The sequence below is a fragment of the Desarmillaria tabescens genome (assembly GCF_030435595.1).
Source record: "Desarmillaria tabescens strain CCBAS 213 chromosome Unknown EV420scaffold_7, whole genome shotgun sequence".
In the NCBI taxonomy this organism is placed as follows: Eukaryota; Fungi; Basidiomycota; class Agaricomycetes; order Agaricales; family Physalacriaceae; genus Desarmillaria; species Desarmillaria tabescens.
The window spans coordinates 823,274-844,657 of record NW_026848306.1 but is presented as its reverse complement, the minus strand read 5'-3'; the positions used below and the strand labels follow the sequence as shown (position 1 = coordinate 844,657).

At 47.3% G+C, this 21,384-nt stretch overlaps 8 protein-coding genes and 1 non-coding gene across 9 annotated transcripts; 5 read left to right on the top strand and 4 right to left on the bottom strand.

Annotated features, from left to right (window-relative positions):
* Positions 1-343: 343 nt before the first annotated feature.
* EV420DRAFT_1745247 (uncharacterized protein) lies at positions 344-1,947 on the top strand (the record flags this gene model as incomplete). The annotated part of the gene is made up of 4 exons (XM_060480123.1): positions 344-771; positions 863-1,404; positions 1,470-1,724; positions 1,896-1,947. The coding sequence occupies exons 1-4, from the start codon at positions 595-597 to the stop codon at positions 1,945-1,947; spliced, it is 1,026 nt and encodes a 341-aa protein (XP_060335027.1). The 5' UTR covers positions 344-594.
* A 393-nt stretch (positions 1,948-2,340) lies between these two features.
* Positions 2,341-3,320, bottom strand: EV420DRAFT_1638639 (uncharacterized protein; the record flags this gene model as incomplete). Its single annotated transcript, XM_060476856.1, has 2 exons — positions 2,341-2,565; positions 2,619-3,320. The coding sequence occupies 2 exons, from the start codon at positions 3,318-3,320 to the stop codon at positions 2,341-2,343; spliced, it is 927 nt and encodes a 308-aa protein (XP_060335026.1).
* A 297-nt stretch (positions 3,321-3,617) lies between these two features.
* Positions 3,618-4,991, top strand: EV420DRAFT_1104445 (uncharacterized protein). The gene is made up of 4 exons (XM_060465850.1): positions 3,618-3,907; positions 3,958-4,538; positions 4,590-4,822; positions 4,873-4,991. Exons 1-4 carry the CDS (start codon positions 3,731-3,733, stop codon positions 4,959-4,961), a joined length of 1,080 nt encoding a protein of 359 aa, XP_060335025.1. The 5' UTR covers positions 3,618-3,730; the 3' UTR covers positions 4,962-4,991.
* A 273-nt stretch (positions 4,992-5,264) lies between these two features.
* EV420DRAFT_1104434 (uncharacterized protein) lies at positions 5,265-6,501 on the top strand. Its single transcript, XM_060465849.1, has 3 exons — positions 5,265-5,574; positions 5,625-6,228; positions 6,285-6,501. The coding sequence occupies exons 1-3, from the start codon at positions 5,404-5,406 to the stop codon at positions 6,368-6,370; spliced, it is 861 nt and encodes a 286-aa protein (XP_060335024.1). The 5' UTR covers positions 5,265-5,403; the 3' UTR covers positions 6,371-6,501.
* Positions 6,502-7,604: 1,103 nt separating this feature from the next.
* On the bottom strand, positions 7,605-8,605 carry EV420DRAFT_1519655 (uncharacterized protein). The gene is made up of 4 exons (XM_060472118.1): positions 8,525-8,605; positions 8,271-8,465; positions 8,132-8,223; positions 7,605-8,080 (listed from the first exon to the last, which is right to left on the bottom strand). The coding sequence occupies exons 2-4, from the start codon at positions 8,439-8,441 to the stop codon at positions 7,777-7,779; spliced, it is 567 nt and encodes a 188-aa protein (XP_060335023.1). The 5' UTR covers positions 8,442-8,465; positions 8,525-8,605; the 3' UTR covers positions 7,605-7,776.
* A 634-nt stretch (positions 8,606-9,239) lies between these two features.
* On the bottom strand, positions 9,240-10,100 carry EV420DRAFT_1638636 (uncharacterized protein; the record flags this gene model as incomplete). Its single annotated transcript, XM_060476855.1, has 5 exons — positions 9,240-9,283; positions 9,335-9,635; positions 9,685-9,766; positions 9,820-9,900; positions 9,952-10,100. The coding sequence occupies 5 exons, from the start codon at positions 10,098-10,100 to the stop codon at positions 9,240-9,242; spliced, it is 657 nt and encodes a 218-aa protein (XP_060335022.1).
* A 3,931-nt stretch (positions 10,101-14,031) lies between these two features.
* EV420DRAFT_1104221 (uncharacterized protein) lies at positions 14,032-17,419 on the top strand. The gene is made up of 12 exons (XM_060465848.1): positions 14,032-15,139; positions 15,191-15,265; positions 15,319-15,397; positions 15,447-15,747; positions 15,814-15,820; positions 15,869-15,957; positions 16,018-16,179; positions 16,232-16,252; positions 16,306-16,559; positions 16,615-16,812; positions 16,867-16,958; positions 17,009-17,419. The coding sequence occupies exons 1-12, from the start codon at positions 14,319-14,321 to the stop codon at positions 17,325-17,327; spliced, it is 2,418 nt and encodes an 805-aa protein (XP_060335021.1). The 5' UTR covers positions 14,032-14,318; the 3' UTR covers positions 17,328-17,419.
* Positions 17,420-17,759: 340 nt separating this feature from the next.
* EV420DRAFT_t79 lies at positions 17,760-17,852 on the bottom strand. The gene has a single exon. It is a non-coding gene; the product is annotated as a tRNA-Asp (tRNA).
* On the top strand, positions 17,846-18,961 carry EV420DRAFT_1104182 (uncharacterized protein). Its single transcript, XM_060465847.1, has 3 exons — positions 17,846-18,084; positions 18,143-18,174; positions 18,225-18,961. The coding sequence occupies exons 1-3, from the start codon at positions 18,064-18,066 to the stop codon at positions 18,685-18,687; spliced, it is 516 nt and encodes a 171-aa protein (XP_060335020.1). The 5' UTR covers positions 17,846-18,063; the 3' UTR covers positions 18,688-18,961.
* The last annotated feature ends 2,423 nt before the right edge of the window (positions 18,962-21,384 follow it).

Below are 21,384 nucleotides of genomic sequence, written 5' to 3'. Positions count from 1 at the left end.
TATGTTCCTCTTTGAAAACAAGTTCGTATTTCCCAGTATAATCCCTCGACGTCTTGGTATATTCTGACCATTTAGGGCATGGTCATCAGTCTAAGGCAAATTTAAGCAGGACGAAAGAAAACAGTCGCCTACCTTGAGCGCGAGAAAATCCTCAAATTTGACGAAGTCTCAAGGTAAATGGAGAGTCAAGTCGCTCCTCCGGCGGGTAATCACAAATTTCGTTGAGCTGGTGAAATGGCGCAAGTTTTCTACAAATTATGATTCGTCTAGGATAGACGGACAAAAACCTCCCTCCTTCTTCAGTTCATCTTGTACAACTCACACTCCTTGATACGACATTGTGGTTTATGTTTGCACGACTTTTACTTGGGTTTGCGACATATCGAGCGGGGTAGAGTTCAGTAATAAAAGACTACCAGTCATAAGAAAGCAGATCGCGACTACGACCGAGATTCAAGTTAGCCAGAACGATCTTCCCACGCTTTTTTTCCTTGTTCTTTTGTTGTCACCCAAGAGACCGTATAAATATGTTCCATCCAGTCGTACCCGCTCGTCGTTCCCTCCTAACCTTTAATAGCTTTACTGCTCGACACCATGGCCACCTACAAGAATGACATGAGGTTCCGGCCGGCTCCCCCTCGTTACCGTTATTTCACTTTTTCCATCGACGTAGCGGCAACTCTAGAGTTGTACTGTGACGGAGGCGACGAGGTCATGTTGCAAAAGTTGAGTGATCTGCAGGATCACAAATATGCCGGTTACTGCTCGGATGTGCGTCGTTGTACAGCTTACTTGAGGTCTTGTTCACTGAAAAACTTGTAGATTGAAAAGTCAACTAGCGGAGAGACGCCGAAATACAAAGTCATCAACATCCGGCCAGTGCAACAAGGACTCACGAAGCCTCATCCTCGGAAACCAAACTATGCGCGGCCTCATATGTGCCTTCCTGTCTTTCCGGAAACGACCCATCCTAGGTCAAGGACGCCACTTAGTCTCGAAGCCATTGCCATGGGACCATTGCTACCATCCTACCTGCTATGACCTTTGGGCGCGTGTTCCATTTGAAGGGCGGAACTATGATGACTCCCCACTTGTGACGATATCCCCTGCGTTTCTCATAGCCTTCCGAGAGGATGTACGTTACGGTGAACTTCTCCGAGCCAGATTAGACGATACACAAATCCAGCGAATTCTTGATGGTCAAGAGGACGCCCCGGATACAGACGACGCTTCAGAGACTGATGGTCGAACTTGCAAGACGTTCCTGGCCAAGGTGCCGGAATCTGATGATCCTGAAGAAGATGGGATTTTCGTGCCGGTTATGCGTATCGATCACGTCCTGTCAAACGTTCCAGAAATATCTGATCCATCACAGTTATGTGGGGATGTCGATCTTTTCCGGGAGTAAGTAAAGATCTTCCGTTGCTGCGAATCTACTTAACTGTGTTTTTTTTTGTTTTTTTTTCAAGGATTGTGCAGGAGTATCAGTTCGCACGCTATGGATCCGTCCTGTTCGACCCGCTGCATGGTCCAGAGGCTGACGACACGTCTGTCCCTGACAACGCTTCCTGGACTTATAGTATCACGTCGGAGGTAGATTGCTCAAGTTTGGCCGAAGAACTGAGCGGTGCTCACATGACCTGGACTCGATCCGAGAGGAGTCTCCTCCGGTGCCGGAGCCTGTTCGGAAAGGAAAATGGAGGCCCAAGTCGCTCTTCCGACAGGTACTCACAAGTTTCGTTGAGCTAGTGAATTGGCGCAGGTCATAATTCGGTCTGCAGGACAGACACACTGGATATCTCTGCTTATATACTTTGTATCATTAATCCTGTTCCATATATCGCGATATGATATCATGATCTCTCTTCACTGACAAAATTGCGACATATTTGGAGCGACATTGAGGCAATCCTTGGGGGTAAACATCGTATCAGGCATGCAATGTAACATAGTTCTCCCACCCGCACTTTCGCATCTAATTGAGGACTTGAACTAGATACATCGCCAACGGCCCTTCCTTGTGCTGCCGGTGAAGGTGAAGGACTCTGAAGAATGCTTAGATCGATTCCGCTGTACTACGAGAAGCCGAATCTACTGTTGATAAAAAGGGCGGTAAGAAAGAAATCGGCGCGGCAGCGTGGTCCCGGTGGTGGAGGCATATTCATCAATATTACAGAAGTTCAATACAAGTTCGTGTAAAGATACATTAGGGGCTACTATACACTGATCCGACACAGTTCATTGACTCCCATTTAGTACACTGAATATCATTAACCTAGGTTTAGCTGGTTAGTTTGAACAGGGGCAGCACGGATAGCTTTGACATACGAAAGGGTACAGTTAATATACTTCACAGACCCTCAAGGGCAGGGGCGGGAAGTCCTCAAGTGTAAAGGTGGGATATGTGGAAGCGGTGTTTTCGAAGATCGTGTCCAACGTTATAACACTTCCACCACGAGAAATTGGATATAATGATTTGAGAGTGTCGATAGACAAACCAAACACATCGGAAAGGTACGAGTATAATGATGCGTTGTCGGCAAAGAGTGGATCAGGTTTCCAGTCCTGTTACCAATTAGCAACGCATAACACCGGGAGTTAAGACAATTTGGACTCACCACAAGTTCCTCGAACATCTTTTGCCTCAAGTCTTGATTCTCGAGTGTATCGCGCAGCCATCGCTTTCGCTGATTGTAACAATGCTGGGCCAGTCGGTTGTATTCGGTGTTGGGGAGTCGCCGGCCTCGACCATCACTGCGAGACTTAAAAGGCCTAACGGGCTGCTCCGTGTATATTACAAAAGCGATTGCCCACTGAAGAGGATGGCGCCAAGCTGGGTTCGTCTTCAGTGCATCCATTTCTAAGTCAGGGAGAAGCTGCACGTTCGGCTCCACAGGAACGACAAATCGCTGGAGAAGGTTTCCAAGACGTCTATAATCGCCACCAGAACATGCAAACGTAGCCATTACGCAGATGAAATAGCCCTTCCTCCGACGACCATCAGTGTGCTTAAATCCAGCCGGGGGATCCATGATAATGCAGGGTCTTTCCTTCCCAGAAGAAACGGGAGTGAGGCGACCATTGTTAATAGTCAACGAAGAGCCTTCCCGCAAGGCCAGTGGACCCTGGGCTTGCCCCAAAGCTTCGGACAAAGGTGTGAACGTGGATTCTTTGACAACGCAGATTTGACCAGGTTGGAATCGAGGTCGAGTTTTCCGTGGTCTACTGGTGACTGAGGAGGGCTTTGAGATGAGGCTGCGCGGCCTATCGAGTTTGTTAGGATCGTAGTCCTCAGAGAGTACAGCATAGCGGGAGAACATTGAAGATAATGAGGGATATACCGGTGGCACCAGGCCTACTAGCTGTAAGTGAATGGAAGGTGATGCTCAAGTGGCGATAGGAGAAAGCAAAGAAGGTAGATGACCAAGGAGCCTAATGTCACTCTCCATTTTATACGAGGGAGCGCTATCGTTATGATTACATTGGGCCCAAACTTAGTGGGGGTATTCTTTGTTCGTCATTGTGCTGAAACAGGGACAAACCAGTGCAAGAATAATGCAAGGACCAACTCCGAGAAAATCAACAATGAGATCAAGACGATGATCGAGACTTGGTGATCTTCCCACGCCTTTGTCTTGTTCCTTTGTTTTTGTTGCCACCAAGGAGACAGTATAAATATGTTGGATCCAGGAGTAGCCGCTCGCCCCCTTTGCTATTACTGCTCTCCGCCATGGCTGTCCACATCTTGGACACAAGGTTTCAACTGGCTCCACCTTACGAGCATTATTTCACCTTCTCCATCGACGTAGCGGCAACTCTAGAGTTGTACTGTGATGGGGGTGACGAGGGCATGCTGAAAAGGCTGGATGGTTTTCAGGATAGAAAATATGCCGGACAATGCTTAGAGGTGCGTAGTTCTTCGGCTTGTTCGAGCTTCACCCACTGAATAAAACTTAGATTGAAAAACCGGATAAAGAGCAACCTAAATACCACGTTATCTGCATTCGGCCAGTACAGCAAGGCCTTACGAAGGCTCATCCTCGGAAACCCGACTATGCACGGCCCACTATGTGCGTTCCTATCTTGCCGGAAACCGCCCATCCCAAGTCAAGAGAACCTCTGACGCTGTCAAAACTGCTGCCGTGGGACCATTGCTACCATCCTACTTGCTACGATCTTTGGGCGCGCGTGCGAACCGAATGGCGGGACTATCATGACTCACCTCGTGCCCAGTTTTCCGAATCGCTTTGCGAAGCCCTCGAGGAGGATGGGCGTTATCGTCAACTTCTCCGGGCTGGACTCGATGATGCAAGAATTCAAAGAATTCTCGATGGTCAAGAAGATGCCCCGGACACAGACGACGCTTCAGAGATTGATGGTCGAACCTGCAAGACGTTCCTGGCCAAGGTGCCGGAATTTGATGATCCTGAAGAAGATGGGATTTTCGTACCGGTTATGCGTATCAATCACATCTTGTCGAACGTTCCAGAGATATCTGATCCGTCGCAGCTATGCGGGGATGTCGATCTTTTCCGGGAGTAAGTAAATATCTTCCATTGGTACGAACAATCTTAACTCTTTTTTTCCAGGATCGTACAGGAGCATCAACTCGCACGCTATGGATCCGTCCTTTTCGACCCTCCAGAAGAGCCAGAGGTTGACGACACGTCTGTTGCGGACGACTTTTCATTTACTTATAGTATCACACCGGGGGGATCTTACTCAAGTTTGACGGAAGAACTCGGCTCTGACCGCCCAGACACGCATGAACTGGACTCGACGTCCGAAGAGTCTCCTCCGGTGTCGGAGCCTATTCGGAAAGGTGAGCATCTATGCTTTCAGACTGGAACCTTCATTGAATTTTGCTCTAAGGAAAATGGAGAGTCAAATCGCTCCTCCGGCGAGCGATGAGGAATTTCGTGGAGCTGGTGAAGTGGCGCAAATTCTCCAGCAAGTTATGATTCGTTCTGCAGGACAGACGAACAAAATTCTCTCACTTTCGCTTTACTATATATATAGATTATTTGTGTCGTAAACCTGCTGATCCCGTATAACACACACTCTCTTTGATATAATGTCGTATTTTTTTTTGATTGCAATATATCGTTCGGGTTAGAGTTGTGCCTTTGAAGGTCCCCCAAAGTCAAATTTCAACCGGTCGTTGCGAAAACAAAAGTGCAAGCCCTCTCCTCACATAATCGACGGGCCGTTGACGGGCCGATTCAGATCATCAAGATTTCTTCTCACGCCTTCGTCGTTTGTCCCTTGTCGTTTGTTTTTTGTCGTCACCCCGGAGGCGGTATAAAATATGCTGGACTCAAAAACGATTTCTAATAGCGTCTCCCTTATCCTTCATATTCTCAGCTCCCATCACCTAAGCCTCGCCCTTCGTACTTTCCAACCATGGTTGCTCCCTTGTTTGATTCGGACAATCAACTTGCTCCACCTTGGCACTCATATTTCACCTTCTCCGTAGTAGCCACTCTGGAGTTGTTTTGTGATGGGGAAGACGACAATATGCTATGGAAGCTGGATAGTCTGCAGGATAGGAAACATGCTGGTTACTGCATGCAGGTGGGCCGATTGGCAGCTTGCTCAAGTCTCATCCAACGAAAAATTCTCAGGTCGAGGATTCAAGTGAAGAGGATACAAAATACTATGTTCTTCAAGTCCGACCGGCACAACAGGGACTCACGAAAGCTCACTCTCGGAAATCCCAGCTTGCTCGGCCTACTATGTGCGTTCCCATACTGCCAGAAACCGCCCATCCCAAGTCAAGAGAACCCTTGGCAGTGTCGAAGCCGCTGTCATGGGAAAACTGCTATCATCCCACGTGCTACAACCTTTGCATGCGTGCGCTAGCGGAGCGGCGAGACCATTCTCAATCAACATATGTGAAGGGTACCCTCGAGTTTGACAAAGCCGTCATGGAGGACTACTGCCAACTCCTCCAGGATGGACTAAGTGATGATAGAATCCTGCGAATTCTTTCCGGTCAAGAAGGCGCACCCGACACGGATATTCCTGACGACGCTTCGCAGACTTCGACCAAAAGTGACGCGAGGAGTGAAGCGAGCCAGATTTTCCTGGCCAAGGTACCAGGGACTGATAAACTAGAAGAAGATCGTATCTTTGACCCTGTCATGCATATCAACCACGTTTTGTTAAATTTGTCCCAGAGATTTCTGATCCGTCACAACTATGCGGAGACCTGGGTCTCTTTTAAGAGTGAGCTTTCTCTAATTATTGCAATGTCTTCTACCGAACCGTTCCTTTGTTTTTAGAATTGTACAAGAGTATCAGCTTGCGCGCTACGGATCAGCCGCTTTTGGGACGGAGGATCCGCCTATTTCCGACGACTCTTCAGTGAGGTGTAGTTTAATTTCGGCAGCATTGGAAACTTCGACGGAAGACTTGAGCTCTGATTCTCCGGACTCCCATGCGGTTGATTCATCCTTAGCTGATGAATCTGAGGACACAGAAAATCCACCCGCTCCAACACCTAGTCGGAAGGGTGCGTACATATATGGTTTATGCAGAGCATTCATTTATCTTTTCCTTATAGGCAAATGGCTAGTCGAGTCACTCTTCCGGCGAGCAATCACGAATCTCGTAGGGTTTGTCAAGGGACATAAGTTCTCTACCAAGGCATGGTGATTTAGTCTGCAGGACAGACTTGCAACTACCGCGCATTCGTTTTCAAGAAATTTGTATCATCCTCATGATTTAATGTATCACCAATGATATTGTACTTACACTCTTGTGAAATAAAGAACACGCTTTTTTCTCTCAGTATTGCTTTTTGACCAGGTCATGCTTCTTCATCCGGAGAGCATCCAATCCATTGAATTCTATTTCTACCCTGGATGTTTCGAAGAAACGTTCCCATCCCATGTAATGGACAACTTCTCCGCGTTGGTGGGTGCACGTCATATCGCCATTCCGGGCCCGGACGAATACGGCCATTCGACTCTCCAGCGCCATGCTCCTCTCCGGCTCTCAAGGAGCTCCAAATCTACTCCTCGTCAAAACGCAACCTCGAGCTCGAGGACATTGATCCCGTCTGTCTATTGACGCGTCTCACTATCAATTCATGCATCAGCACCTTCGTATTTCGTTTTCCCATAGGCAGCTTCACTTCTCTCTGAGCTCTTACCAGACTGGATGTAACGCTTGATGAAATCGGCGGATAGTCTCGATTGCTCTATAACTTCAAGGAAGCGCTCTCGTAGCTTACGCCTCTCTGGCATCTTGTGATTTACGCGCTACGAAAATATTGCCGAGCCTTTTCTTGAGGATGTCATAACGCGCCTGGCGTTGCATGCGACCTCGAGGTCATACAGCGCTTTCCTCTTTGATCGTCTACTTCTCACTATGCGGTGCCTGAGCCTCAAAGGATTTTGGAAAGAAGCACTGGCTCCGCTGATGGTGACCTTTGCTTATCTACTCCAACCTTTTCACCTTGGTATGGCGGTCGCACCCTCGGAATCACGGTTCAATAGATGACTTTCAATTTGTCAGATGCATGCGTGGCTCGGAACAGTATACGATTCCGAGTACCCAATGGAGCGGGGGGGTACGCGTCGGCCTTCATCGCCACTATTCCGTATGATAACAAAGCTCGTATTTATATATTCTTCTTGTGCGTTAGTTAGCCGATCTATAGCGTATAGAAAATGAAACTGCCATGTACAGGTGGTAATCTATATCCAAACCCGTACAACAGTAGTTACAAATATGTGATACCGAACAGCGATTCCGAGGTTTTTCGATCCACTATTCTCCGTTGGCGGTCGTAGGCAAAATGCCGCTTCTCGTCCTCCAGATCTTGTTCCTGAGTCTGCATAGATTCTCACGAGACAATGTGAAACGTAAGGCATTCTTTGTGTACGAAAGGAGATCTCTCTGGAACACTAAGAATCGTTTTATCCATTGGTCGCTGTCCTCCCAGAACAATGAAAGGCACCACAAACCAAGCACCGTGATCAAAACGTACGCGAGGATCACGAAAGCTTTGAGCGAGCGTGGGTTTGGAGCCTCAAAGCACATGGATAAGAACGAGACCAAGAAAGAAGTCATCCTGGTTTTCTCGTTTGGTCTGAGAAAATATTCAACGGGATCCGTTACTCACCCCCATATCAGAAGCGCTTGAGGGACGCTGGATATAATCGCCAGCCTTTCAAACCCTAGATTCATCCGCCAGTGCCGCGGCAGGAAAGAGACCTACCAGGCTGTGAGATATACCCCAGACCAATGTCCAGAAACCTCACCACAACGTAACGATCAGTTTGCTTCAGGGCAGTATGCTGGCTTATGAGGAAGAAACCGATGATAATGCTGCCAAAGCTAAGGACAACGGAGAAGCAGATGAGAATCTTTGTCACAGGAAGTTGTTGGTCCGCACTCATATTATCGACCGAAGGTATGACCAGAAAAGACATATTCACTGACAGAAGAACTGTGGCCTGTAAGCAATTAATTACGTTGGTCAAATTGCCATGTAAGGCATGGCAAAGAATCGTACCTACCAGTCCGTTGGACAAGTTCAGCTTGTTTATGGTCTGTTCTACCAGAGCAGTCCTTCGACTCCGTAAAAAGGTTCGATCTACAAAGACCTTATTCAGAGAAGTATAGTGCTAAATCGGTGCATAGAATAGTAAGATGTTTGCTATCCTGAACGGAACGGTGCGTGGCTCATTTGCATAATCGTTTCCGTAAATAGATTCACCCCGATCGGTTCTTGCATCCCGCTGACCGTAATAATTGAGAATTTGGTCATGTACTGGTCATTGCAATGAGTTGGTATTAAGAAACAGAGAAAAATGTGACACTCATACAAAGCCATCATGTACGATGCTGAATGTTATTTCAGCGAAAAAGACTGGCTAATATGGTTGACTAGGCTTGCCTGCCACTTCGGAAGTATCCAATTCTGAGACGAGGGCTCCGTTGATGGAAATGTCATTACTAAAATGAGACACCTTACTTTCTGCTATAATGATGTTTTTGCTCATGTTCTTCAGTTTATCGATGCCTTCAAGTCACGGTTGAAGTTTCAGACATGTTTACATCTGCAGAAAAAAAGAAGTGGGTGCACGACAAGGATAAACAGACAGAATCAACCTGTTTCCGCGAGTAAGATGTATTTTTTGACTGTATTCCACTGCGCTTTCGTAAGTGGGTGAATGTCGCTGAAAAAATATTGATGATTCCTGGGAAATATTACTATTGGCAACCACTCAAAGATGCGAAGAAAAGTACCAATATCCTCTTTGTAATAATCCTTATGAAATAGGTAAGCAGCGCGGCACAAATTGTTCAAGCTCCTACTTACTGCGAATGAAATCCGGGCTTATTTCACCCCTGAGTTCCCATATATAATCATCCAATCGGCACCCGGAGAGCCATAAGATGGACTCCTCATCATGATTGGCAAAGTAGTATTTGCAGCGACAGCAGTTATCACCGACCCACGAAGGTTCATCGTATTCTGCGATTTCTTCATATAGATGCCAGGATTTGATGCGACCAAACGATTCGGCCCTCCTCAAAATGGCGTCGTTGAGTATGGCGATGTATCTAGATACCTTCTCGGCAATTTCTCTGTCATATAACCACTCCTCGGTGATTACTTTCTATAAAGGTTCTCAGAGACGATTCTGGGATCGAATTAGATAGACGTACATCTTTATCGTTATAAAAATATGGCTTTCCATCTGAATGTGTATGCTTTGTCCAACCCTTAAGCAGAACTTCTCCCTCTCCCCTAGTGCAACAAAGAGTCAAGATTCTGACAAGATTGGGAGAAGGAGCATGTACGTTTGGGGCGAGATGCGTCTAACTGTATTGAATTCGGTTTGCATAGCAGGCACTGTGAGTTTCGCTGGGATCCATTCGTCTCTAAACACTGTTGTTACTTATCATTAAACCGAGCGAAACTAGAGCACCGACATGTAGTACTTCCTGGTATAGTGATTTATGCCACATGGAAGACATTCTTCGAACTCTTTCTCGTCCCTGGACCAATCGTATGTATACGCTTGAGCATCACTTTGCGGCAGGACTATCGATTCCCTAGACTCTACCTGAGCAGGGGACATTCTGCCTTCAGTCTCCGAAAATTGTGAGTGTAACAACTGGAAGGCACACAAATAGATATTGACATTACTTATAGGTGAAAAATCCGATCCGAAGGGAGATTCTGTATGAATAGTTCCTGCGCGAAAAGATGAGGGGGCCCTTGACAAAACAAGTAAAGTTGCGGTTATGCGATGCTGGCTGTCGAAAGCTCCAGGGGCCAGCTTTAGTGTGAAGGTGTAGCAGAGTTTGGCACACTTGTAGGTGTGGTGCATAGTATAACAACCTCTGAGACCTTCGCAACAGCGCTGTATCAACATATGGCCAAGTCATGGTTCTGATGAAGGGACGCGAGAGCGAAGGCGGAGACTCATCGATCGAATGATCGCTGGCGACTCTGAGGATCACGCGATGGAGGATGGGATAACTAGGAGGAGAACGAGGTGGATCGTGTGATGCGTGCCGGGTATGGGAGCTCGCCATCCAGATCATCCATACCGGGCTCGGTAGACGATACAGTTAAGCTCAGCATAGCTGCTTCGATTACAGTCTGTCGTATCCAAGCCCATTTAGTCTGCGGATACGAGATCTTGAAGCTTGAAGCTTGAATTGTTAGACATGACGATGGAAAGAAGGACAACCACATCTTCTATTTCATGAAAAGCTGTTAGACACAGCCACCATCGCTCAGAAGGAACATCCAGCACAGTTCGCCGAAGGAGGGTCGAAGCTATTCGAAGGCACATGGGACTACGATTGTAGCGAGACCTAAAGTTTGAGTGCAAGCATTGCTTGAAGATCGGAGAAAACTGTAACGATGCTCATTGGACAGGACCGCGGCACAATTTCGGTCGAATCGCGTACTATTCCTTGATATTTTAGATATTTTAGCAGGTTCGGGGCGCTGCATGACGGTTGCGGGAGCCAGGAATACTGTATTTCCTGTGGTCACCGAGGATTCCGGACGACACAAGCAGTAAAGTGAGTATCGGAGTAATGCCCCAGCTTCATCCTCCGAGTCATCCATAGGGAACCATTCTGCAACTGCTTGAGATCTCGGGTCAGTCGTGAGCTCGGGTTGGGGATTGATTAGAAGTTAGGGAGACAATTGGACTTGGTAGTACAGTCGCCTGTACCGTGCCGTGTAATGATGAGTTGAGGGTCCGATCCAGGGTCGTTCGGCATTTGCCGAGCCAACATACTCCTACTTATTCTTGACTACTTATTACAGCCGCTTGGGGAGTATACTTGAATTCAAACTGATGAGACCCCAGGCATGAGGCCTGAATGCGCGAAAATCTCATTTTCACTGATTGGCTTTCATCCTCCTGTGATCAACTACGATTCTGTCTCCGTACGTACTGACACGGTACACCTTGGACTACGCAGACCGTCGACACCAGCCTAGCTCAAATACTTCCGTGTGTGACAGTATCTACGTGACTTAACAGTCTCTCGATAGGCCTTCGGCTGTCTGTCTGGATACACCGAGGAATGTCGTATAGTGCCAATCTGTCAATTCGGGGCTTCGTCAACTTTTTCTGACAGTTGGGCCACGCAGATCACGACACTCACTGAACAACTTGCTTTGGCTCTGGGTTCTTCATGATATGTGCAGTTAAATGGGATCAATTTTCTAATGGCGACATTCGACAAAGGTTCTTACTCCGTATGACACTTTCCTACGCCTAGCCTTCCTGATCTACAACACAGCGACTCCAAGTACAGAGATAATTGGGCTATCCGTTCTCCCGTTTCTACTAGACATTCTTGGAGCGAAACTCAGGAGTGATCAATTGAAAGCTCCTCTGTACCCTAATATCCCGCTAAATGCGTGGGGAATAACGCTCGTCTTATTCCTTGAAACCGAAATATCCCAAAACCACTACACGAATCTATCAACGCCATCACTGATATATCATTGCGAAGACTAAAATACAGCCCTCTTACAAGGGACTGGGCCTTGTGGAGCAGGCTGACTAGTATTGAAGAGAATTCGATCAAGAAACTGAATTCAATGATGAAGGTCTCGAGTCTACAGTCCCCACCTAGCTTTGGATACCCTTCGATGGGGATTCGTTATCTGGAACAACACGTTTATGTATCATGGCCTCTCTCTTATGACATGCGAAGGGAGTACGTGCTTCTCAGATGATTGTGAAACGCAGGGCGAAGTAATAACGCCGTTATCGATCTTCTAAAGTGCCGGTTGAGCCAACTATATGCAAGTCTTCCCATCCCAGAGGACAGGACGAACAGGATTAGTAGATGCCTCCCAGTGACCCCTGCTGTCGCTCTTGACCAATCCCCGGCGTGCCATTCTGTTCGGGGCAATCTCTTGGTCATATCCTCAAGGCGTGTCATCCAGTGGGACTCAGATGCTCTGCGGACAGTTTCCCGGATCATTCAATAATTGTATTTGCCTCGTTGCAACTTTTCAATGGGACAAACTGGCATGTGAGAGACGAGTGACGATATGCAAGTGTCCACCGAATCTGTTGTGCTATTCTGACCTGAGTATATGAGTCATGACAGCCAGACTGGACCCAAGGTGCTAATGATTTTTCGAGATATATTGGCTCCCAACAGCACGCTGCCATATATTTATACCATCAAGATACCCGACTAATCTACTACTATCCTATGCGTGCTGTATACTGACTTGCGATCCCATTCAGATCGAAAACCGAGCAAAGGATCGCGCATAATCACCTAAGACTTCTCTCCCAAGCATCTTTGACTACACGTTTCGCAGTTCAGTAAATTCGTGGGTGCTTCTGCGACGGTAATGAGCAAGAAGACTAGCCAAAGTCCTCACCGGCTTACCCGTAGTCTGCGTGGGAACTCTCCTACAGGGGTTCTAAGAATTGTGACTCTGGTCCAACCTCAGGCTTCTGACCGTGTCACAGGCTGATTGAAACAGACCCCACGAACAGACGGTATATCCATATTGGTCAGAAACAGCAGGAAGGAGACTCAGGTTGGAACGTCTAGCTGTTGAAAAAATGAATGCTCAACTCAATGGTGTAACCCTTAGTCAGCCACACGAGCTGTATATCCATCCGTGTCTGCCGGAGTCTAACTAATTGTCGGCGCAAGATTAGAACCGTGTCGAGTGAAGATCGTCCAAAGTTCGTATATAATATGCCTTGTTCCTCGATGTAGATAGATAGACAGAAATGGGTTACTATTCTACCCTTTTAAATAGAGGCCTCGTCTTAACGCGTAAAGTCTTTCTCGGGCTCACGCGGAGCATCGAAATTGGATGGAAGTACTTGGATAACGATAGATTCAGAAGTTTCTACGTTTCGTCAACGTCCACTGTACTACCACTGGTGTACACGGCTCCTGATGGCAAGCTTCGGAAAGGAATGGGACGCATTGGACGCACGTCCCGGAACTTCAAGCTGGTAGCAAACTAGAAAGACCTGCCTGAACAAGCCGAACCATTAAGGCACCATGCCTTGCTCAAAAATGTAGTTTGTCTATGGAAAGATTTTGAAGAGAGTGAGACTAAAACGAGGCACGGAAATGGTGGAACTGTGGGACGGTGCTGGCGGTGCTGATTGCCGGATTTTCCGGTTCGCCCGATTTGGCCTTCTGGCACCGGTAGCACCATCACCACCACCATTCCTCCCTTCAAAAATCACATCAATCTCGAAAACAGTGAATCTTAACTTATAGTTCGCCATTAATTGTGTATCCTGTGAAACAAGGACTCTTATCATCCCACAGATGACAAGAGGAAGGCGTTCCGGTTCCCTGAGGTAGAGTCACCACCACGTTCCTGTTCTCTGTTCTAATCCAAACACCACAAGTCCTCGCATCGCGAACGGATCCACATTTTTTAAGCTCGAAATTCTCTATTAATGTCTTGCCACCACAGCACTAAATGCATCCGCCCTAAACCCGCTTGTGCTTTGTTTGGGACTCTTCTTATGCCCCCCCCCCCGGTCCGATTTCATTCCCTTCTACGGTTCTTGGCCAAAATGCGTCTTGCCACGGGTTCTTGGGCTATCCTTCAGTTGACACATAGCACCTCCCATCAGATCAGAAAAGATGTATACGCTTCTTCAGGCCCCACCTGCTGGGCTGGCTGTATCAATATGCGGTTTCAACTAAGGTCCTACAACTTTCGACAACCAATCGGAAAATGCACCCGTTCTCCAGAAACCTATTTCTAACAGCAACTGCTTCTGTTAAACGGAAGGCATCGAACTAGCCAGTCCCATCCTTACGCCATGTCTGCCACTTTTACCTCCAAGCAGCACAGTCCTTGGCCTAATCAACGAGCAAGAGTGCATCCTAGAAGATGGTCCTTGAAGTTTTGGAATCCACGAAACCGTTTCGACATGCGTCGCCCTCAGTCTGTTTCATCAAGCGAGGATGGCGCTGATTCTGCAGGTCTCGAGTTATCCTTCCCCGCGAGGCCATCCCCTTGCTCGTCATTGACGGAAATCGACTCGCAGGATCGCTATCGCCCCCGTCGATCGATCACGCAGTCAGCCTCCAGCCTTGCTGCACCATCCCGCGATGAGATAGACACTCCTGATAAAGACTACGTGTCGGTGTCGAGCTGTTCGCATGTCGCTAGAAGTATAGTAGAGATCGTCGAACGGGAGGTTACCGCAGTTGCCAGCTCACCGAACCCTATGCCTGCCTCGATGGTGGTCACCGAACAAGACTACCCTCGACATTCGATCTCCAGTCGTGGTGATTCTTCCTTCAGCCAAACTTCTCCTTCTCCCGGTGTTAGCAGCATTGATCCCGACGTTGCGAGTACTATCCCTCATATTGTCGTCTCAGGGGACACATCACCAAGATCTGCAGAACCATCGCTGTCTACGCCTGATGTTCTATGTAGCCCCCAGAATCTGCCGACTTTACCGATACCGGAGCCCACAACTAGGGAGACCACTGGTCGAGTTGCGGAGTCCAGCGAATTGATGGTCCTGACGCAAAACAGTACCCTCGCGTGTACAGATGATTGGTCCAGGGACGAGAAAGAGTTCCAAGAATGTCTTCCATGTGGCATAAGCCACTACGCCAGGAAGTCTTACATGTAGGTGCTCTCGTTTCGCTCGGTTTCATGACAAGTAATAACAGTGTTTAGAGATGAATGGGCCATAGCAAAATTCACAGTGCCTGCTATGCAAATCGAATTCAATACATGCATCTCACCTCAAACGTATGTGCATCTTCTTCCAATTTTGTCAGATTCTTGACCCATTGTCGCACTAGGGGAGAGAAAGTTCTGCCTGAGGGTTGGACAAAGCATACACATTCAGACGGGAAGCCATATTTTTATCACAATAAAGATGTACGTCTTTTTAATTCAATCGCAGACTCATCTCTGAGAATCTTTATAGAAAGTAATCACTCAGGAGTGGTTGTATGACACAGACATTGCCGAGAAGGTATCTAGATACACCAGCATACTCAGTGACGCCATTTTGAAAAGGGCTAAATCATTTGGTCGCATCAAATCCTGGCATCTATATGTAGAAATCGCCGAATACGATAAACCTTCGTGGGAAGGTGATAACTGCTGTCGCTGCAAATACTACTTTACCAACCACGATGAGGAATGCATCTTCTGGCTCTCCGAGTGCCCACTGGATGATTATCTATGGGAATTCAGGGGAGATATGAACCCAGATTTCATTCGCAGTAAGTAGGAGCTTGAATAATTTGTGCTGCGAGACTTACTTATTTCGCAAGGATTCCTACAAAAAGAATATTGGTGATTCTCTTTGCATCTTTTAGTGTTGCCGATAGTAATATTTCCCAGGAATCACCAATATTTTTTCAGCGACATTCACCCACTTACGGAAGCGCAGTGGAAGACAGTCCAAAAATACGTCTTACTCGCGGAATCAGGTTAATTCAGTCTGTTTACCCTTGTCGTGCAATGTGGAACTCACTTCTTCTTTCCTGCAGATGTAAACATGTCTGACACTTCAACTGTGACTTGGAGCATCGATAAACTGAAGAACATGAGCAAAAACATTATCATAGCAGAAAGTAAGGCATCGTACTTTAGTAATGAGATTTCCATCAACGGAGCTCTCGTCCCAGAATTGAATGTTTCCGAAGTGGCAGGCAAGCCTAGTCTACCATATTTACCTGTCCTTTTCGCTGAAATCACATTCAGCGTCGTACATGATGGCTTTGTGTGAGTGTCACATTTTTCTCTATTTCTGAGCACCGACTCATTCCAACGAACAGTACGTGACCAGATTCTCAACTATTACGGTCAGCGGGATGCAAGAACCGATCGGGGTGAATCTATTTACGGAAACGATCATGTAAATGAGCCGCGCACCGTTCCGTTCAAGATAGCGAACCCCTTGCTATTCTATGCGCCGATTAAACATTATACTTCTCTGGATAAGGTCTGGGTGGATAGACTCATTTCAAAGGGGCCGTGGCAGCGTCTCATAGAGCAGATTACGGACAAATGGCAACAACATGTCGGACTGGTGCGTATGGTCCTTTGATTGCTTTAATGAAGAGTCGTATGAATGTCATGGCTAGGCTACAATCCTTCTGGCAGTTAACATGGCTTTTCTCGCTATACCTTCGGTCGACGAGATGGGTGCAGGTCAACAGCACCATTTTTTGGTACAGGTCCTGTGCTATTTGTCTGTCGCAAGTAGCATGGGAACTATCATCATCGGCCTTCTACTTATGAGCCACCACAATGCCATGAAATATGTCGGCGTTGACGTTGTGGTGCGCTTGGTCTCTTTGCCCTGGGTTCGGACGACGAACTCATTATCTGAATAGACGTCTTTTCTTGAGCGGCATTGGCAGATGAGACTAGGGTTTGAACGATTGTCGATCGTGTATAGCATCCCCTATGCACTTCTTATGTGGGGGTGAGTTGGTGATTTCTGATTTCGTCTTCTAAACTGACCTAGGAGATTAGGATGGTATCTTTTCTAGCATCATTCTTTTTGATGTGCTTGGAATCTTCCAATCCCATTTTATTGAAGGTTTTCGTGATATTAGCGCTCCTTCTGGGAACCGTACTTTGTCTGTGGTGCATATACTTGTTCTGGGAGGGAAGCGACGAGTGGATACAGCGATGCTTTGAGCTGCAGCACGGATCTCTTTCCAGTTTAAAGGCTACGCTGCGTTCAATCCTGTCGTATGATAACATCTGCCGATTCCGCGATAAAATCCGAAGGGCGGCCTTTCGAACGACAGAAAGTATCTTACCTACCACCGCTAGCGGGGTGGTATGAGCTGACGATAAAACAAAATGGGGTCAGAAGTTTCCTATATCTTTCTTTTGTACTTGAACCCGTGTATATATTCCTTTGTATGCTCCATGTTAGATAAAGGAAGGAAGTTCGTTGGTGCGGCGGTTTTCTCCTGGGCGGCTTGCGTAGCTTCTGCGTAACCTGTTGCACCTGTTACGGTATCCGTTAACGGTGCCCCCCATCTTCAAGTCGTGTCCGAGCGCTGATAACATTCAGACTTTGTGGAAGAATTTCATGAACCTCTAGCATACTTCAGTGGTTGAGTACTAGCTGAGTATTAATTTGAGCTGGCCCGGTAAAATGTTTGTTGCAGATAATCTGCCTCCTTCTATTAGGAAGTCTGGACTGTGCGGTCGCCTGTTGGGGGGGGGGGCGTGCGCACTGCAGTAAAAAGAAAGTCTTTCTTCAACTTGACTCTCTGGCTGGGAGTCGAACCCAGCTTTCGCGCGACAATAGACTCAGGTCTGATATGACAGGCGCGTGTACTAACCGATATACTACCAGAGACTCGCAACTTTTTTAAACAGAATAGTACTAGTGGACAAAAGATACGGCTTTTTATCTCCACTCAATATAATTCCTGTTTTAGTCTTTAGAGAGGAATGCGGGGCAACAGGGGATTGTCGGTCTTGGCTGATCTCGACAAGGAATCAACAACCCGAAGTCGAATCGTCAATACAGTTTCTCAACCGTTAACGCCCACTCAAAGATACCCTCGATGCCCGTAGTTCATCAGAGAGTAATCTTGCCGATATCATATAAGGCCCTTCATTGAAGCTGACACCACGCATTCAAAGATCCATCTTCCCCCAAACAAGATCAAAGAAAAGTACGAGCTTGCAAACAAATCTCTAGCTGTGCTCATCGAGGAATTTGTAGAATGGTTCTCCTATCCGCAATACACCGGTTCGCCTCCGAGATCGCTCTCTTCGTCACCGGCCAGCCTTCGAAAGAATGGCTGGCCAAAGCCAAGAAACAAGCCGACGATGGGGACGAGAGCGGAACCGCAACACTCACTATCATAGGTAATGAGGGGCAATTCACAGGATGGTGCATCCAGAAGTTGGGCGAATACCTCATCAATAACTTTGCGGACCCGGAGTGCCCGGTGGCTTGTGGTTCGTTCGCCGTAGCAGATGAAGAGAGCGAGGAGACGGATTCCTTCCTCTTGGTCGAGTTAACTCCTCGATACCTCCCAATCCTGGGCGATCGGAAAATTGTGATTGAAGGAACGATGCGCGTAGGACCAAAATATGGAGTTGGAATGCCTGTGATCTTTCACGGCGGAATAAAGAGTATTGGTATCTTTTCTGGGGAGCCCAGAGACATTCTCCGACAATAACTGGAGTACAGAGGGGCGGGGGTAGATTTCATTCATCAGTGCCTTTCCTGCGAGATTTCCGGGAACTTGTCTTACAATTATCTGTGACGGTAGAGAGAGTCCAAGTGATCCAGAATACAATAGTGACACTCACCGTAGTCTCCGAGAAATAATGCCTTTTATACCACACCACTACTGCCGCTAGGATGCGAGTAGACAATGATTACCCTCTCGCACTCTAAGCAAAATGTGATGATCATCTTAGTATAACACATTCCGAGTCAAGGAATGTGAGTGCAATAACGATAGCCGTAATACTCTTTCGGAAAACAAATGAGTAGTACGCTTCTGTCATACAGGCCGCATCTTCATTCGGTGGGAGAGCTTATCGCTATCTCCCATCTTGAGTAGCTTCACCATGGCTCGGCCCAGCAAAGATTTCATGGGGTCTAAAAAGGATGGTCATAGGTGCACGCACCAATTGGTATATTCGTCTGAGGGGCGGCTCTCTTGGGGAGTGTCGACATAAGGTAACATAGGACCATTAGAATCTGAAGAATCTAAACCCTCTATAGGGGTGAATAGCGACACAATGTGATGCCTCCGAACGATCCTGGAAAGATATATAGATTAGCATTTGAGAACGGAGTCCAAATCGCATACCGTCGAAAAGCGTCGTATAATTCTGATGGTTCCGAATCTCTCTGATTAGTCGAAAGATCAGGATCGATACGTAGAGTTGGCACGAAAGTGCCATCTTCCTTAGATTCGTCAGAACCAGGAATGTTTGCGATGAAGGTTCTGCGACACGTTGTCGACCTCATTGACCTTTTCCTCCTATCTGGGTTGCTCTTCGCTGTCGAGAACCCAATAAGCCCGATCGTTGTTTAAGCCAGCTCTGATGAGTTTGGAATAGTCAAAATCTTCCTAAAGACTCTGGTAGATATCAGATGGTAGGCTTTCTAGACGATGGGCCCCAGAAAAGTCGCCTAGTTCTGTCGGTACAAGTGCATAGACGACTAAATGGTAGCATTTGCTCTACACCAACGGTTCTGAGAACTGCAAAGTCGGTCTGTCTCTGGCTCGCACAATTTCTGGGAGGATAGGAATACACACGTCAGGCAGCGCATAGGGATCCTTGCGGTAAGGCGTAGTCAATCAAGGCTGGATTGGTCGCACGTTAATGGTGTGAGACCTGCGATCTGGATGGACTCCGTTGTCTGTCTAAGAGAGCATGACCTTTAAGTTGACGACGCTGGGGTCGTAGAATACAACTTATATCTAGGCAGTAACCAGCGTACATCCTATCCTGCAGAGGGGAGTGCCTTTTCATCATCTTCGTTCTCTCCACCACAATACAGCTTCAGAGTTTCTGTTACGCCGACCGAAAAATCGAAGTAACAGTGACGAGGAGGGACGAAAAACTGAGAGCAATGCATTGAGATCATTGAAAGTAAGCGGAGAAAGGGAAGGGACCACCGGGATGAAGACCAGCCATACTAAAATCATGTGTATCTCTGACGCATTCCCTGGGTGGCAAATTGGCAGATTACGAGAAAACGGACACAGCAGGGGGAAAAAACAAGGAGCTGAGATAGCGATAGCCCAACTGGTAACGTTAGCCTGCCAATGAGTGGCGTGAGAAAATGGATCGGAACTGGGTTGATCTGTCGATAATCTTCTGCCAAACTTTTTGCTTGACTCTCACTCGATCTTCGCTCCACCTACGTTAGGCCCTCCTTGCAGGAGGCGTTTAATCCGGAAAATGGCGGTCTTGCTTGGTCCTGATTACGCTGGGATATTGCGGCTGCGCAGAGCGTCTTATTTCGGCAACTACCGCAAAATCTCAACGTTGAACGGACATTCCCTTACAGCCTCATGTCAGCACAGCCCCTCTTTATAGTCTAAACTATCCTTGTCTTTCTCAGTGCTGTAGGACACAACTCCACGTACAGCTTCCAAGCCAGGGCAACTGGAAAGTTCCCTGAATCCTACAGCTCGGTTACGTCTGTTTGATCTTATCTTTACGCTGTTATGCTTCGCGCTGGATTTAGAAGCGGTGTTTAGTTCACTTGAGTTCCAGGAAGGCTGTATCTTGGCTGTAGCGCTCGTCCCCGTTTCTTGCAGAACGGCGAGGCCCTGTCTTTTCATAGACGTTCCAGGAAGGGACGTGACTCGTTCGAAGGGATTCTCTTTCTGATGCAGGAAGAAAAACTTTCTCACAGCAACATTTTCATCCTCCTGGAGTCAGTTCGATCGTCTTGGAAAGCTTCTTCAGGCTTCAGCGCTTATCGTTCCTGTGGAACCAGACCGGCAAGTCGTACCGCACCTTGATATCGCATTCGGGGATGTCCAGTTTGGATTCGTTCTGAGCCGCGAATCCGTATTCTGTGATTAAGCTTCTGAAGGCTTGGAAGACCTGGAAAGATGACGGTTTCCGCCTTCCGGAGGATGGATATGTGAGGCTTGAACACTGGCATCCAAGATACCGCGCGGTTGTAGGACACCGAAGAAAATGAGGCCTTGCAGCAGGAGATGTCTGACGAATTGGCGGTAAGTCATAGAAGTTATTGAACTCTGCGTAATCTGCATTTTCGACTTGTCGTTAAAGGACTGGAAGCCTCTTCCAGGAGACGCTAACAAAAGATATGTATATATTCCTGCTTTTCCATGGCATCTACCATTACCGTTAACAGCATGTTATTGTTCTACACGCAG